At 41.2% G+C, this 17,880-nt stretch overlaps 1 protein-coding gene across 2 annotated transcripts in view; it reads right to left on the reverse strand.

Moving 5' to 3' along the window:
* SLC41A3 (solute carrier family 41 member 3) overlaps positions 1-17,880 on the reverse strand; it is an 84,019-nt gene that overhangs the window by 63,455 nt on the left and 2,684 nt on the right. For both annotated transcript variants that reach the window (XM_012502200.2, XM_003275558.4), the window contains exon 2: positions 3,714-4,013. In XM_012502200.2, the coding sequence (XP_012357654.2) occupies positions 3,714-3,986 (273 nt within the window). In that variant the 5' untranslated portion in view covers positions 3,987-4,013. The remainder of the gene's footprint in view (positions 1-3,713; positions 4,014-17,880) is intronic.

A 17,880-nucleotide genomic window follows, 5' to 3' on the forward strand; every position in this document is an offset into this window, starting at 1 on the left:
CAGAGCCCCTTAGCTGGATTGACAGGCAAAATATCTGTGTCAATGTACATGTCTCACCCGTCGCTAGGTCAGGGTCCGTGGGTGGGACCCTCACACCACTAAGCAGATGATTTGGTGATCTCCATCAAAGCCACAAACGCACATGCTCTTTACCCAGCAATTCTACTCGCAACAAGTTATCCTACCAATTTATTCAGAGATGTATACAATGATTTATGTCAAGATGATTCATTGCAGCATTTGTTTTTTAAGTGGTTATAGGCTAAATTATGTCCCTGCAAAAATTCGTATGTTGAAGTCTTAACACCCAGTACCTCAGAATGAGACTACAATTAGAGACACAGCCTTTAAGAGGTAATTAGATTAGAAAATCTAGAAGAAATGGATAAATTCCTCGACAAATACACCCTCCCAAGACTAAACCAGGAAGAAGTTGAATCTCTGAATAGACCAATAACAGGTTCTGAAATTGTGGCAATAATCAATAGCTTACCAACCAAAAAGAGTCCAGGACCTGATGGATTCACAGCTGAATTCTACCAGAGGTACAAGGAGGAACTGGTACCATTCCTTCTGAAACTATTCCAATCAATAGAAAAAGACGGAATCCTCCCTAACACATTTTATGAAGCCAGCATCGTCCTGATACCAAAACCTGGCAGAGACATAACCAAAAAAGAGAATTTCAGACCAATATCCTTGATGAACATTGATGCAAAAATCCTCAATAAAATACTGGCAAACCGAATCCAGCAGCACATCAAAAAGCTTATCCACCATGATCAAGTGGGCTTCATCCCTGGGATGCAAGGCTGGTTCAACATACGCAAATCAATAAATGTAATCCAGCATATAAACAGAACCAAAGACAAAAACCACATGATTATCTCAATAGATGCAGAAAAGGCCTTTGACAAAATTCAACAACCCTTCATGCTAAAAACTCTCAATAAATTAGGTATTGATGGGACGTATCTCAAAATAATAAGAGCTATCTACGACAAACCCACAGCCAATATCATACTGAATGGGCAAAAACTGGAAGCATTCCCTCTGAAAACTGGCACAAGACAGGGATGCCCTCTCTCACCGCTCCTATTCAACATAGTGCTGGAAGTTCTGGCCAGAGCAATCAGGCAGGAGAAGGAAATAAAAGGTATTCAATTAGGAAAAGAGGAAGTCAAATTGTCCCTGTTTGCAGATGACATGATTGTATATCTAGAAAACCCCATTGTCTCAGCCCAAAATCTCCTTAAGCTGATTAGCAACTTCAGCAAGTCTCAGGATACAAAATTAATGTACAAAAATCACAAGCATTCTTGTACACCAATAACAGACAAACAGAGAGCCAAATCATGAGTGAACTCCCATTCACAATTGCTTCAAAGAGAATAAAATACCTAGGAATCCAACTTACAAGGGACGTGAAGGACCTCTTCAAGGAGAACTACAAACCACTGCTCAATGAAATAAAAGAGGATACAAACAAATGGAAGAACATTCCATGCTCATGGGTTGGAAGAATCAATATCGTGAAAATGGCCATACTGCCCAAGGTAATTTATAGATTCAATGCCATCCCCATCAAGCTACCAATGACTTTCTTCACAGAATTGGAAAAAACTACTTTAAAGTTCATATGGAACCAAAAAAGAGCCCGCATCGCCAAGTCAATCCTAAGCCAAAAGAACAAAGCTGGAGGCATCACGCTACCTGACTTTAAACTATACTACAAGGCTACAGTAACCAAAACAGCATGGTATTGGTACCACAACAGAGACATAGATCAATGGAACAGAACAGAGCCCTCAGAAATGATGCCGCATAGCTACAACTATCTGATCTTTGACAAACCTGACAAAAACAAGAAATGGGGAAAGGATTCCCTATTTAATAAATGGTGCTGGGAAAACTGGCTAGCCATATGTAGAAAGCTGCAACTGGATCCCTTCCTTACACCTTATACAAAAATTAATTCAAGATGGATTAAAGACTTATATGTTAGACTAAAACCATTAAAATCCTACAAGAAAACCTAGGCAATACCATTCAGGACATAGGCGTGGGCAAGGACTTCATGTCTAAAACACCAAAAGCAATGGCAACAAAAGCCAAAATCAACAAATGGGATCTCATTAAACTAAAGAGCTTCTGCACAGCAAAAGAAACTATCATCAGAATGAACAGACAACCTACAGAATGGGAGAAAATTTTTGCAACCTACTCATCTGACAAAGGGCTAATATCCAGAATCTACAATGAACTCAAACAAATTTACAAGAAAAAAACAAACAACCCCATCAAAAAGTGGGCAGAGGACATGAACAAACACTTCTCAAAAGAAGACATTTATGCAGCCAGAAAACACATGAAGAAATGCTCATCATCACTGGCCATCAAAGAAATGCAAATCAAAACCACAGTGAGATACCATCTCACACCAGTTAGAATGGCCATCATTAAAAAATCAGGAAACAACAGGTGCTGGAGAGGATGTGGAGAAATAGGAACACTTTTACACTGTTGGTGGGACTGTAAACTAGTTCAACCATTGTGGAAGTCAGTGTGGCGATTCCTCAGGGATCTCGAACTAGAAATACCATTTGACCCAGCCATCCCATTACTGGGTATATACCCAAAGGACTATAAATCATGCTGCTATAAAGACACATGCACACGTATGTTTATTGCGGCACTATTCACAATAGCAAAGACTTGGAACCAACCCAAATGTCCAACAACGATAGACTGGATTAAGAAAATGTGGCACATATACACCATGGAATACTATGCAGCCATAAAAAATGATGAGTTCGTGTCCTTTGTAGGGACATGGATGAAACTGGAAAACATCATTCTCAGTAAACTATCGCAAGGACAAAAAACCAAACACCGCATGTTCTCTCTCATAGGTGGGAATTGAACAATGAGAACTCATGGACACAGGAAGGGGAACATCACACTCCGGGGACTGTTGTGGGGTGGGGGGAGGGGGGAGGGACAGCATTAGGAGATACACCTAATGCTAAATGACGAGTTAATGGGTGCAGGAAATCAACATGGCACATGGATACATATGTAACAAACCTGCACATTGTGCACATGTACCCTAAAACCCTAAAGTATAATAAAAAAAAAATAAAAAAATAAAAAAAAATAAAATGAGGTCATTAGGGTGGGCCCTAATCCAATCTGATGGGTGTCCTCTTAGGAAGAGGGATTAGGACAGAGACATGCAGAGGAAAGATCACGCGAAGACACGGAGAAAAGGCAGCCGTCTGCAAGCCAAGGAAGAGGCCACAGGAGAAACCAACATTGCCAACGCCTTGATCTTGGACTACCAGCCTCTAGAACTGTGCGAAAATAAATGTCTGTTGTTGAAGTCCCCCAGTGTGTGGGACTTTGTTATGGCAGCAGCAGTTGACTGACACAGTTGTTAAACTTCAAAGTACATTAGAAGGGAAATGATTAAGTAAGTTTTGGTCTACATCAGTCACATGGGCTAATAAATTGTCTACTGAAGATTAACTTGGGTAAAATTTAGTCTCTGTCAGCAGAGACTAAAAGAATCTTGCCCAATATATAGAAAAAAAAAATGGCTTTTTGAGAGGACTGCCCGACAACCTTTAAGCTCAACCTTACATGCAGCTACCTACTCTATAGGTGACGTTTGGCAGTGCCCCCCTCCCTGTCCCCATTTAGTTCCCTCTTACCTGGAAATAGTCCAGAAGCATGCCGGCCCAGGACAGTCCCAGGCCCGCAAACATGAAGGGCACGGTCACCTGGAGGCCTATGGACCAGGCAGTCTCCCTGCTAGGCTCAGTCTCCAGTGGCTTGGGGGTCATGCTTTGGCTCTCAGGGGCCCTGAGAGCTCCATCTTCTGAGGATACAGGGAGTCCTCCTGTGCTGAGGGGGTGAGGAAGCCCCAGCTCCCCTGGCTTGCCACAGCTGTCCAGCCTCCGCTGCCGGGTCTCTGTCCCATCCATCTGGGCACAGCTGGGCACCTGGCAGTCCTACAGTGGGAGACACAAAGTTGTAGGGCCAAGTTCCTGATTCCCCTGGCACTAACACTCAAGGAGCCTCAGGCACCTGTCCAGCCCCAGGCCGGCATGGTGCCATCCAACCCACAGCCCTTAATCAGCACCTGCTCCACCAGCCTCCTGCACCCCAATTTACAATAGTTTGTTGTTTAATATGCACATGTGTGAGCACAAAACATACAGAAGCGCACAAACATATATGGGCTGAAGTCAGCAAAAAATGGCCTCTGAAAATTCTCTCTTCTATAAAAGCAATTAAAAAAAACCCAGCATAAACTGTCAAAATCATCTTTTTCAGAACTCTTACTGATACCAAAGGCTCAAGGCATCCAGGAGTACCTATTCAAGAAAAATTGCTGACTCTCAGCAAGAAAGATCACTTTGTAACATTCAAGATGCTGGTGACATTCTAACTTGCCAGGTCCCGCTACCCTCTCCAGCTCTGCCCTAGCCTTGAAAATTGACAGCCTACAACTGCAGTGAGAGCCAGCAGCCTGAAGGGCATGACAAAGCTGGAGTTCTTTCAAGTCCCCATGCCCAAAGAATTATTTTTTGACCCATCTGGAGATCCCTGGAAGACCCCACTTGGAGGGCTGTCTATATTTAATCCCACTTGGAGTTCACCTGGTGCAAAACCTTTTGCCCTGGGAGAAGTTAGTAGAAAACAATTATAGGCACAGTGGCTACCAGCTGGGGTGAAAAACAGACTAATGAAAACACTTAAAAGGAAAAGCTGAGGAAGGGGATGTCAACAGGGGTTTCGAAAAATTACCACACACTCTGGGAATCTATTAGGTTGGTGCGAAAGTAATTGCAGTTTTTGCTATTACTTTTGACAGCAAAAACTGCAATTACTTTCACACCAACCTAATAGGCCACCAATGGATAGTGCCACACTCATGGCTAGGAACACACTCAGGAAATTCCTAGGAAGGCCCCAAGTTTGTACCTCCTGGACACTTTGCACAAGCAGCAGGTAAAGACTGGGGAGGCTCTGGTGAGCACCGGACTGGATATACCCAGTGTGCACACAGAGCCCCTGGGTAAAGACCGGGAGGCACACTCATTCCTGGCATGGAGTTCCAGGCACGGAGTTCAAGGAAATCTGTAACTGGTCATCAGCTGGCACTGGGCAGAGATTTCCGTGACCACATACAACAGAGAATGGAGGATGTTTACAGGATTGGTCCAGAAAAATCACTATGCAAACAACAACAAGCAGCAACAGCAAATCCTGGGGAGGGGGGAATCTCATTTCCACACCTGTCACGTTACATACTGTTAAAGGTCTAGTTTTCAACAACAAAAATGAGACATGCCAAGAAATAAGAAAGTATGGCCCATTAAAAAAAATTAATAGAAACTGTCCCTGAAGGAGGCCAAAACTTTGAATTGGTTGTTTTAAATATGTTCCAAGAACTTAAGAAACCATACCAGAAGAAGCAAAGGAAAGCTTCAGAATGATGTCTACTTGAATACAGAGTATCAATATAGAGATAAAAATTATTTTTAAAAATAACCAAATAGAAATTCACGAGTTTTATTTAATTTTTCTTTTTTTTTTTTTTTTTTTTGAGACGTAGTCTCACTCTGTCACCCAGGCTGGAGTGCAGTGGCGCGATCTCGGCTCACTGCAAGCCCCGCCTCCCGGGTTCATGCCATTCTCCTGCCTCAGCCTCCCAAGTAGCTGGGACTACAGGTGCCCGCCACCACGCCCGGCTAATTTTTTGTATTTTTAGTAGAGGTGGGGTTTCACTGTGTTGGCCAGGATGGCCTCAGTCTTCTGACCTCGTGATCCACCCGCCTCGGCCTCCCAAAGTGCTGGGATTACAGGCATGAGCCACGGCGCCCGGCCACGAGTTTTAAAGTACAAGAGCTGGAATGTAAAATTCCCTAGAAGAGCAAATGGCTGATCTGAGCAGGAAGAATATAAAGAATTGCTGAACTGAAAGATAAATCAAGAGAGATTATTCAGTATGAAGAACGGAAATGAAAAAGAATAAAGAAAAAGAAACAGGACCTCCAAGAACTATGGAAGAATATCAAGCATAACAATATAAATGTTGAAAAGGGGGAAGGCAGAAAGAATATTTGAAAAATAATGGGCAAAAACTTTCCTGATTTCATAAAACATCAATTTCCACATCCATAGAGCTCCACAAATTCCAAGTAGAGTAAACTCCGAGAGAGCACACCAAGACCTGCCAAGAATCTTAGAAGCAGGAAGAGAGTAGCAACTCATGATGTACAAGGGATCCTTTAGAGCAGAGGTCCCCGACCTCTGTTGGGAACTGGGCCACACAGCAGAAGGTGAGCGGCTCCTGGCGAGCATCACTGCCTGATCAGGTTCCCCCTCCTGTCAGATCAGCGGCAGCATCAGATCCTCATAGGAGCTCAAACCGTACTGTGAACTGCACACGCAGGGGATCTAGGTTGTGTGCTCCGTATGAGAATCTAATGCCTGATGAAGAGGTGGAACAGTTTCATCCCCAAACCAGTGCCTCCCCTCCGCCCCAGTCCATCGAAAAATTGTCTTCAATGAAACCAGTCTCTGGTGGCAAAAAGGTTGGGGACCACTGCTCTATAAGATCAATAGCTCATTTTTCATCAGAAATAGAAGCCAAAAGGCAACAGGATGGCATCAAAGTGCTCAAAGAACAAAAGCTGTCACCTAAGAATTCTTAACTAGCAAAATTATCTTTTCAAAGTAAAGGAGAAATTAAGAGATTTTCAGATAAACAGACACAGAGCATTCGTCCCCAGCGCACCTGCCCTAAAGGAAACACTAAAGGGAATCTTTCAGGCCGAATTAGGATCCTAGACACCAGCTTGAATCCACACAGAGGAACGAAGAGCATCGGCAAAGGTAACCACCTAGACAGATTTTTTTTTTTTAAGTATAAACACATTTTTGTTAGTAACTCTTTTTACTCTTATCCAATTTAAAGACAACCACATAAATCAAGTTGGAATTAAGTTGTTATTGATCCAAACAAGATTATTATAAACCAAGGTGCTGATTGTAATCCTCAGGGCAACTGCTAAGAAAAAAAATGTAAAAGAAATAACAAGCGAATAAAAGTGATACACTAGGAAAGATCTACTTAGTACAAAACAATGCAGTAATGGGGAAACAGGGAAAAAAGACATTAAACAGACAGAAAACAAATAGCAAAAGGGCAGACATAAATCCCATCTTATCAATTATTACATTAAGTATAAATGGATAGATTGGAAGTAAAAGGATTTAAATAAATATACCATGCAAACAGTAACCAAAAGATAACTGGAGTGGCTTCAATACTATTAATAATATCAGGCAAAACAGACATAAAGACAAGAATTCTTACTACAGACAAAGAAGGATATTTGATAATGATAAAAGGGTCAATCTATCAAGAAGCTATAACAATTACAAACATACATATGCCTAACAACAAAGCCCCCAAATACATAAAAGTGGCAGAATTGAAGGAAGAAAAAGACAATTCAATAATAATAGTTGGACATACCTCACTTCCAATAATTGATAAAACAATTTAACAGAATATCAGTAAAAGAAAGAGGACTTCAACAACATTATAAATCAATTAGATCAAACACATCTATACAAAACACTCTGTGCAACAATAGCAGAATACTCAGTCTTATCAAGTGCACATGGAACATTCTGCAGGCTTGTTCTATCTTAGGAAAAATAACTTCAATAATTTAAGACTGAAATCATACAAAATATGTTTTCCAACCACAATAAAATAAAATTAGAAATCAATAACAGAAGGAGATTTGGGAAATTTATAAATATGCAGAAATTAAACAACTTTTTTTTTTTTTGAGATAGGGTCTAATTCTGGCACCCAGGCTGGAGTACAATGGCATGATCACAGCTCACTGCAGCTTAGACCTCTGGGGCTCATGTAATCCTCCCATCTCAGCCCCCCAAGTAGCTGGGACTACAGGTGTATGCCACCATGCCCAGCTAAATTATTTTTTAAAGTTTTGAAGAGATGAGATATCACTGTGTTGCTCAGGCTGGTCTCAAACTCCTGAGCTCAAGTGATCTGCTCACCTTGGCCTCCCAAAGTGCTAGGATTACAGGCATGAGCCACCATGTCCAGCCCATACTCTTAAATAACTAATGGGTCAATGACAAAAATCACAAGATAAATTAGAAATTTCTTTGAGATGAATGAAAATGAAAATACAACATGCCAAAACATCATGGCATGTGTTAATGCAGTGCTTAGAGGGAAGTTTATAGCTATAAATATCAATTTCTTTAAAAAGAAATGAACAAATTAATAAATCAATCTTCCACCTTAAGATAAAGAGGAGCAAACTAAACCCAAAAAAGTAGAAGGCAGGAATTAATATAGATTAGACTGGTAATAAATGAAAGAGAATTGTAAAAAAAAAAAAAAAAAAAAGGCCAGCAAAACCAAAAGTTGGGTCCTTGAAGAGATCGACAAAACTGACAATCCTTTACATAGACTGATGAAGAAAAAAGACAGAAGACTCAAATAGTTAAATTAGGAATGAAAGAGGAAACATTACAACCAAAACTAAACATAACTATAAGAGAATATATGATTAATTGTAAGCCAACAAATTGGAAAAGCCACCAGTCAGAATGGCTATTATTAAAAAGTCAAAAAATAACAGATGCTGGTGAGGTTGTGGACAAAAGAGAATACTTATACATTGCTTGTGGGAATGTAATTTAGTTCAGCCATTGTGGAAAGCAGTGGAGGTGATTTCTCAAAGAACTTAAAACAGAAGTACCATTCAACCCAGCAATCCCATTATTGGGTGTATACCCAAAGAAATATACATCATTCTACCATAAAGACACATGCACAGGTACGTTCATCACAGCACTATTCACAATAGCAAAGACATAAAATCAGCCTAACACCTGTCAGCAGAAGACTGAATGAAGAATATGTAGTACATATGCCCATGGAATACTATGCAGCCATGAAAAAACAGGATCATGTCATCTGCAGCAACATGGATGGAACTGGAGGCCATAATCCTAAACAACCTAATGCAGAAACAGAAACCCAATACCACATTTCACTTATAACTGAGAGCCAAACATTGGGTACACATGCATATAAAGAAGAGAACAACAGACACCAGGGCCTACTTGAGAACGGAGGGTGAGAGGAGAAAGAGGATCAAAAAACTACCTATCTGGCCAGATGCGGTGGCTCATGCCTGTAATCCCAGCACTTTGGGAGGCCGAGGCAAGCAGATTGCTTGAGCTTAGGAGTTGAAGACCAGCTTAGGCAAGATGGTGAAACCCTCTATAAAAAATACAAAAATTAGCCAGTCATGGTGGAGTGTACCTGTAGTCCCAGCTACTCAGGAGGCTGAGGCAGGAGGCGCTTGAGCATGGGAGGCAGAGGTTGCAGTGTGCCAAGATTGCACCACTGCACTCCAGCCTGGGTGGCAGAGCAAGACCCTGTCTCAAAAAAAAAAAAAAAAAAAAATCCAAAAAACGACTTATTGGGTACTATGTTTATTACCTGGGTGACAAAATAATCTGCACACCAAACCCCCATGATACCTAATTTATAACAAACCTGCACATGTACCCCTGAACCTAAACATTAAAAAATAAAGCTAAAAAATTTAGAAAACCTAGATGAAATGTACAAATTCCTAGAAACACATAAACTAGTAATACTGACTCATGAAGAAATAAAAAATATTAATAGATCTACAATTGAAGAGATTGAATTAGTAATCAAAAAACTTCCCACAAAGAAAAGCTTAAGACCGGATGGCTTCACTAGAGAAGTCTACCAAGCATTTAAAAAAAAATAACACCAATCTTTCATAAACTCTCAACAACAAATTGGAGAAGGGAACACTTCCCAACTGCTTGTATGAGACCAGTATAAAGACAACCCAAGAAAGTTACGGACCAATGTATGTTATGAATACAGACACAAAATCCTCAGCAAAATACTAATAAACTCAAGCCACCAGTACATACAAAGACTTTTACAATATAACCAAGTGGGATTTATTTCAGGAATGCAAAGTTGGTTCAATATATGAAAATCAATGAATACACCAAATTAATAGAATAATGGGGAGAAAACAGCTCAACAGACACAGAAAAAGCATTTGGCAACATCCAACACTCTTTCATGATAAAAACACTTTAAAAAGTTAGCTTTGGGTTTCTCACAGATGCCCTTAGTCAGGATGAGGACATTCCCTTCTATTCCTAGACGTTAAGACAAGAATTCTTAACACGGACAAAGAAGGATATTTGATAATGATAAGAGGAATAGAAGGGAATGTCCTCATCCTGATTAAGGGCATCTGTGAGAAACCCAAAGCTAACATAGTTAGCGAGAGTCTGAAAGTTTTCCCACTAAGATTAGGAACAAGACAAGAATCCCTGTTTTTGCCAATTCTATTAAACACTGTACCTGAGGTTCTAGCCAGCACAGTTCAGCAAGGAAAAGAAATGAGACATATCCAGCTTGAAAGGGAAGAAGTAAAATTATCCCCGTTTACAGATGACATAATCTTATACGTAAAAAATCATAAGGGATCCACATACACACAAACTATTACAGCCAGTAAACAAGTTCAGCAATGTGTAGGACTGGTGGACGCAGGTCAATACACGAAAGTCAGTTTTTTTGTTTTGTTGTTGTTTGGGTTTTTGGGTTGTTTGGTTGTTTTTGTTGTTGTTGTTTTGAGACAGGCTCTCACTCTGTCACCCAGGCGGGAGTGCAGTGCACGATCATAGCTCACTGCACCCTCAACCTCCTAGGCTCAAGTAATCCTCCCACCTCAGCCTCCTGAGTAGCTGGGACTACAGGCATATTCCACCATGCTCAGCTAATATTTTATTTTTTGTAGACAGGGTCTTGCTATGTTGCCCAGGCTGGTCTCAAACTCCTGAGCTCAAGTGATCCTCCCACCTCAGCCTCCTGAGCAGCTGGGACTACAGGTATATGCTATCATGCTTGGCTACTTTTTTTATTTTTTGTAGAAATGAGGTCTTGCTATGTTGCCCAGGCTGGTCTCAAATTCCTGGGCTCAACTGATCCTCCTGCCTCAGCCTCCCAAAGTGCTGGGATTACAGCTGTGAGCCACTGTACTCGGCCAGTTTTATTTTTATACACTAATAATGAATAATCTAAAAGTAAACAAATAAAACAATTACATTTGCAATAGAAATGCAAGAAATGAAGAAAACTTCAGAACAAATTTAACAAAATAAGTCCAAAACTTGTACCCTGAAAAGTATAAAACATTGATCTCCAGGTTTAATACAATCCCTATTCAAATTCCAGAGGTCTTTTTTTTTCTTCCTCCCTCCCTCCCTCCCTTCTTTCTTTCTTTCTTTCTGGAGAAAATGACAAGCTGATTCTAAAATGCAAATGGAAATGCAAGGGAACAGAAAATCCTGAACAATCCTGAAAAAAGAGAATGAAGTTGGAGAACACAGACTTCCTAATTTCAAAACTTATTGTAAAACTTGGTATTGGCAAAGAATAGAAATATAGATTAATAGAACAGAACTGAGAGTCTATAAATAAATTCATGCATCTATGGCCAATGGATTTATTACAAAGGTATAAAAACCATTGGATGGGGAAAGAGTAGTCTCTTCAATAAATGGTGCTGGGACAACTGAGTATTCACAGGCAAAAGGACGAATTTGAACGCCTACCTCAAACCACATACAAAAACTAACTCAAAATGGCTTAAAGAGTTAAACATAAGAGCTAAAACTATCTAAAACACTTAGAATGAAATACAGGTGTAAATCCCAGGGAATTTGGATTAGGCAACAGTTTCTTAGATGTGATATCTGAAGTACAAGCAACCAATGAAAAAATTGACAAATTGGATTTCATCAAAATTTGAAAGTTGTATTTCAAAGAACACTCTCAAGAAAGTAAAGACGATCCACAAAATGTGCAAGTATTTGCCAATCATTATATCTAATGAGGGTTTAGTATCCCAAATATATAAAGAATACTTACAATTCAACAATAAAAAGACAATTTAAATGACGAAGGAATTGAACAGACATTTCTCCAAAGATGTACAATGGCCAATAAGCACATGAAACGATGGTTTCACTTAACATTAAAAGATGCTCAGCTTCATTGTTAGAAAAATGCAAATCAAAATTACAGTAAGATACCACCTAACATAATGTTGTCAAGATTCATCCATGTTGTTACATGAATCAGTACTTCATTCCTTTTTACAGCTGGGTAACATTCCATTATATGGACATATCATATTTTGCTTACTCACTAATGAGTGACAGACATTTGGGTTATTTCCACTTTGGTGCTATTATAAATAATACTCCTATGACTATTCATGTACAAGTCTTTGTGTGAATATGAGTTTTCTGTTCTACTGAACTGTACATTTAAAAGGGGTGAATTTTATGGTATGAACTTTATATCACAATAAAAAAATTATGAATCATTTATGAGATAATATTAAAGCAAGCACCCTTATACTCCCACTAAGTTCAAGAAGCAAAGCATGACCAGCCTCTCCACTCTGAGCCCCTCTCTGATAACAACTCATCCCTCCCTATGAGAGATGACACTAGCCTCACTCTGGGGATGACCATTCCTCGATCTGTTTTATTTTTTCTTTAGTTTTACAATGTGTGCAGCCCTAAGTGTTACAGTTGAGTTTGGCCTACTTTGCGATTTAGATCAACAAAGTAACACTCCACGGATTCTTTTCATGTCCAGTTTCTTTCAGTTGACATTAGATTTCTGAGATTCAGCCATGCTGCTGAATCTATTTTATTGCTGTAGAAAACTGAACTGTATGACTGCCCCACAATCTCTTCCTCTATTCTACAATCAATAAACCACCTCTGCCTCCTTTCCTTTCCAAAATGAAAATAACTGGATTATTTTTCTAATTACAAAAGTGACATGTGTTAATAAAAAATATAATTTAGACAATATAAAATAATATAACAAGGCTGGGCATGGTGGCTCACGCCTGTAATACCAGCACTTTGGGAGACAGAGGCAGGTGGATCACTTGAGGCTAGGAGTTTGAGACCAGCCTGGCCAACATGGTAAGACCTCATCTCTATCAAAAAATACAAAAAATTAGCCAGGTGTGGTGATGCATACCTGTAGTCCCAGTTACTCAGGAGGCTGAGGCAGAAGAATCACCTGAACCTGGGAGGTGGAAGCTGCAGTGAGCCGAGATAGCACCACTGCACTCCAGCCTAGGGGCAGAGTGAGACTCTGTCTCAAAAATAAATAAATAAATAAATAAATAAATAAATAAATAAATAAATAAATAAAATAACGCCGTTTAAAAATCACTGACAATTTCACTATTCCAAAATAATCAGTGCAAGTCTAGTGTATATCCTTCCAATGTTTACCCACACAGACACAAGCCCACACACTCACTGTGTTTTTTTAATCCATGTTCTAGATCCTGGATTTTATTTGATAGAATGTATACATCTCTGGCCCGTCTTCAGTAAGATGTCTACATGCCTGCTTGTCATCCTTGCTTGTCAATCACAGTTTCAGGCAAGGAATGAGGTGGTAGGCTTATGCCACCCAACTGCTGGTAAAACATTTTCTCAAGGAATTTATGGATTCAGCAGGAGCTGATGGAAGAACTGAACAGGGATGTGTGCCCCACACTGTGCCTTGCAGCAGGGAGAAGCGGAGAGTCACGGCACCTCCTGCCTCCTCCGTGCTTCCTTCTCAGGGGCCTGAATGGAGCAGGTGATGAGTTAGCAAAGGAGCCGCCGGCCTGGGCGACCGCAACGTGCAGTGGGGACGGGGCACGGGGAGGCCTCTTGAGTCAGCGGCACCCTCGCCGGTAGGAACGGTGCCCCTCATCCAGCCCAGACAACCTGGGCCCAGGGGGCACCGGTGTGGCTCCAAGAGGCAATAAACAGAGATGGGAACTGCCTACTCCCACCTGCCTCCCACCTCCCTGAAGGACCTGCAGGGGCCTAATGCCAGGGGCAGAAAATGCCTCCCTCTCACCACGCCAGGCCCCTCCAACTCTCTGCCCCACTCCTACAGGCAGGAATGGCCACTCTCCTGGCTGGGCAAGGCCACTGCTGCATCCCTTAAGTCCTAACAGCAGAACCCATTCCACCTTCCTCATGACCTTCTCATCCTCAAACTTCCAGCCTGACCCCTTCGGCCAGACCAGCCATTTTCTTTAAATTCCTATCACATCCTCTGTAGCAATGCTGGTAAAACTGAGCCAGGCTCACATTGGAAGCCTAGAGACCATGGAGAGACAGCTAGCGGAGAAAAAAGGAGAGGAGGAGGACTTGGACCCTGCCCACGCTGGGAGGAACCCGTACCACACAGAGCTGAGCTATCGGCCGGCTCTCCAGGCTCCACTCTGCTTCTCTGGGTGGCAGCCCCAGAACCATGAGGAGGAAGGATGCTTGGCAGAACAGGGTGGGGATCAAGGGGTCCCTGCAGTGCCAGATCCCTAATCTTTTCAAAAAATAACAGACACAGCTACCAATGACCTGTGCAGTACGCCTTTACCTCCTTTAATCCTCATGGGACCGTGGGAAGGCTAGACTATTATCGACCACTTTACGCAGAAGAGGAAACAGAGGATTAAAAGAGCACCAGAAAGGCCAGTGTCTCCCCTAGGCCTGGGACCCTACTGGGGTCCTCTCAAGGGGTCACACCTACAAGGAACCCCTCTCTCCCACCTCCTCAGTTTCTCCCCTCTACCTCTGTGGGATCATCTGATGAGAAGAAAAACTTGCTCTAGGATCTGCCTCTATAAACCCAGCCTTGACCTCAAGCTAGCTCTCACTTCATTCCCCTCCTCCTCTTCATGGCAAAATTATACAAAGAATCATGCCCACAGTGTGGTCTCACCTCCCCTCCTCTTCTCCTGATGCAAACTGTTCTTCCCAAGGCCAGCGGTCACCTTAGCAATGCTACAGGCACCCAGATGCCCAAGGCTTACAGAAAGAACAAAGAGAGGCAGTTAACTTCCCGGCTCCCTCTGCCAGAAAGGCAGGGCTTAGATCTCCTGAGCAACCAGGGAAGTGGACAGTCAGAAAAAAAATTGAACCTAAATCAGGGATTTAAACTCCTTAAGGTAAGGGAAACACACACACGCACACACAATCAGGGATTTAAATTCCTTAAGGGTAAGGGACACACACACACACACACACACACACACACACACAATTGAAAGCAAAAACCAAAGGGGAAAAATGATTAACTTAGTTGCATAAAAGTTTAAATATTCTGTAGGACAAAACTTCTAAATAAAATTTTAAAGCAAGCAAAAGCCTAGGAGAAAATAGTTGGACCCAATACAAGAGACAAAAGATAAGTGTGCAAACAGAATGAAGAACTCTTACAGAGAAAACCGTGGAGAAACTGACACAGGATGGGAACAAGAGCTCAGCTGGAGAAACACAAAGACAGCCTAGACAGCCACCTGAGGAGAGGTTAGGGAAATAAAAATGAAAGCTTATGGAAAGATACATTATGTTTGAGGAATGGAAGAATTTCAATGAAAATGACAATTTTACCCAAAGCAATTTACAGATTCAATGCAATCACTACCAAAATACCAATGTCATTCTTCACAGAAATAGAAAAAACAATTCTAAAATTTATATGTAACTACAATAGACCCCAAATAGCCAAAGCAATCCTGAGCAAAAAGAATAAAGCTTGAGGCATCATAGTGACTTCAAAATATACTACAAAGCTATAGTAACCAAATCAGCATGGTACTGGCAGACACATAAGCCAATGGACAGAAGAGAGAATCTAGATATAAATCCACACACTTACAGCCAACTCATTTTTGACAAATGCACAAGGAACATACTCTGGGGAAAGGACAGTCTCTTCAATAGATGGACTGGGAAAACAGGATATCCATATGCAGAAGAATGAAACTAGACCCCTATTCCTCACTATACTAAAAAATCACATCAAAATGGATTAAAGGCTTATATGATTTAAAACCATGCAACTACTAGTAGAAAATATTGGGGAAATTTTGCAGGACATTGGTCTGGGCAAAGACTTTTTGTGTAAGACCTCAAAAACACAGGCAACCAAAGCAAAAATAGACAAATGGGATTACATTAAGCTAAAAAGTTTCTGCACAGCAAAGGAAACAACAAAGTGAAAAAATAACCCACAGAATGGGAGAAAATATCTGAAACCACTCATCTCACAAGGGATTAATAACCAGAATATATAGTACCAGGAATTCAAACAACTCAATATCAAAAAAAAAATCCAATTAAAATATGGCCAAAAGATCTAATAGACATTTCTCAAAAGAAGACATAAATGGCTCACATATATGCAAAAAGTACTCAACATCACTAATCATGAGAGAAATGCAAGTCAAAGCCACAATGAGATATCATCCCACCCCATTTTAAATGGCTTTTATAAAAAAGACAGGGAATAATGGACACTGGTAAGGATGTGGAGAAAGCGTTCCTTGTACACTGTCAGCGGGAATGTAAACTAGTTTGGCCACTATGGAGAACAGTATGGAAGTTCCTTTAAAAACTAAAAGCAAGCCAGATGTGGTGGCTCACACCCGTAATCCCAGCACTTTGGGAGGCCAAGGTGGGAGAATCACTTGAGGCCAGGAGTTTGAGACCAGCCTGGCCAACATGCCAAAACCCCTTCTCTACTAAAATACAAAAAATTAGCTGGGTGTGGTGACACACGCCTGTAGTTCCAGATACTTGGGAGGCTGAGGCATGAGAATCACTTGAACCCAGGAGGTGGAGGTTGTAGTGAGCTGGGATTGTGCCACTGCACTCTAGCCTGGGCAACAGAGCGAGACTCCATCTCTGAAAAAAAAAAAACAAAACTAAAAACAGAACTACCATATGATCCAGCAATCCCACTAATGGGTACATATCCAAAAGAAAGGAAACCAGGATATTGAAGAGATATCTGTACCCCATGTTTCTTGCAGCACTATTCACAATAGCTAAGATATGGATCAACCTAAGTTTCCATACCAAATGAAAGGATAAAGAAGATGTGGTACATATACACAACAGAGTACAATATCCAGCCATAAAGAAGAATGAGATCCTGTCATTTGCAACAACATAGATGGAACTGGAGGTCATTACATTCAGTGAAATAAGCCGTGGACAGAAAGACAAACATCACATGGCCTCACTCATATGTGGGAGCTGAAGGAGGGGATCTCAAGGAGGTAGAAAGTTCAATGGTTACCAAAGCCTGTGGCGGGACAGGGGGAAGAAGGGAGGATGGTTCATGGCTAGAAATACACAGTTTGATGGAAGAAATAAGAAATAGTGTTTGATGAATCAATAGGGTGACTATAGTTTACAATAATCTATTTTATACTTTGAAATAGCTAAAATTTAAATGTTTCTGGAATAAAAGACCAATCTCTAAAATGATGGATGTCTATATTGCGCTGATTTGATCTTTACAAGTTACATGAACGTGTTAAATTATCACAGGCAACTCAAAAATACGTACATCTATTATGTGTCAATAAAATTTTTTTAATATAAATAAATGAACCTGGTGTGAGGCACCTCACCTCGCCACCACTAGGGCAAGGGGTGGAGAGAAGGGCCTGGAACACAGCCACAAGGCTCTGGGTCTGCCCCTGCCAGAGGCAACTGGGCAGTGACCACTCCAGGCCACACATCCTCACTCAGCCCCAGTCTTGGTGAGTCACTTACACGCGTGCCTGAGGAGGTTAACCCAAGAGTGCACAGCCACTGTGCTTGGTGATAGCAAACACCAGAGCAGCAGGTGCTAGTGCAGCCCTG

Source organism: Nomascus leucogenys, chromosome 21, assembly GCF_006542625.1.
Source record: "Nomascus leucogenys isolate Asia chromosome 21, Asia_NLE_v1, whole genome shotgun sequence".
In the NCBI taxonomy this organism is placed as follows: Eukaryota; Metazoa; Chordata; class Mammalia; order Primates; family Hylobatidae; genus Nomascus; species Nomascus leucogenys.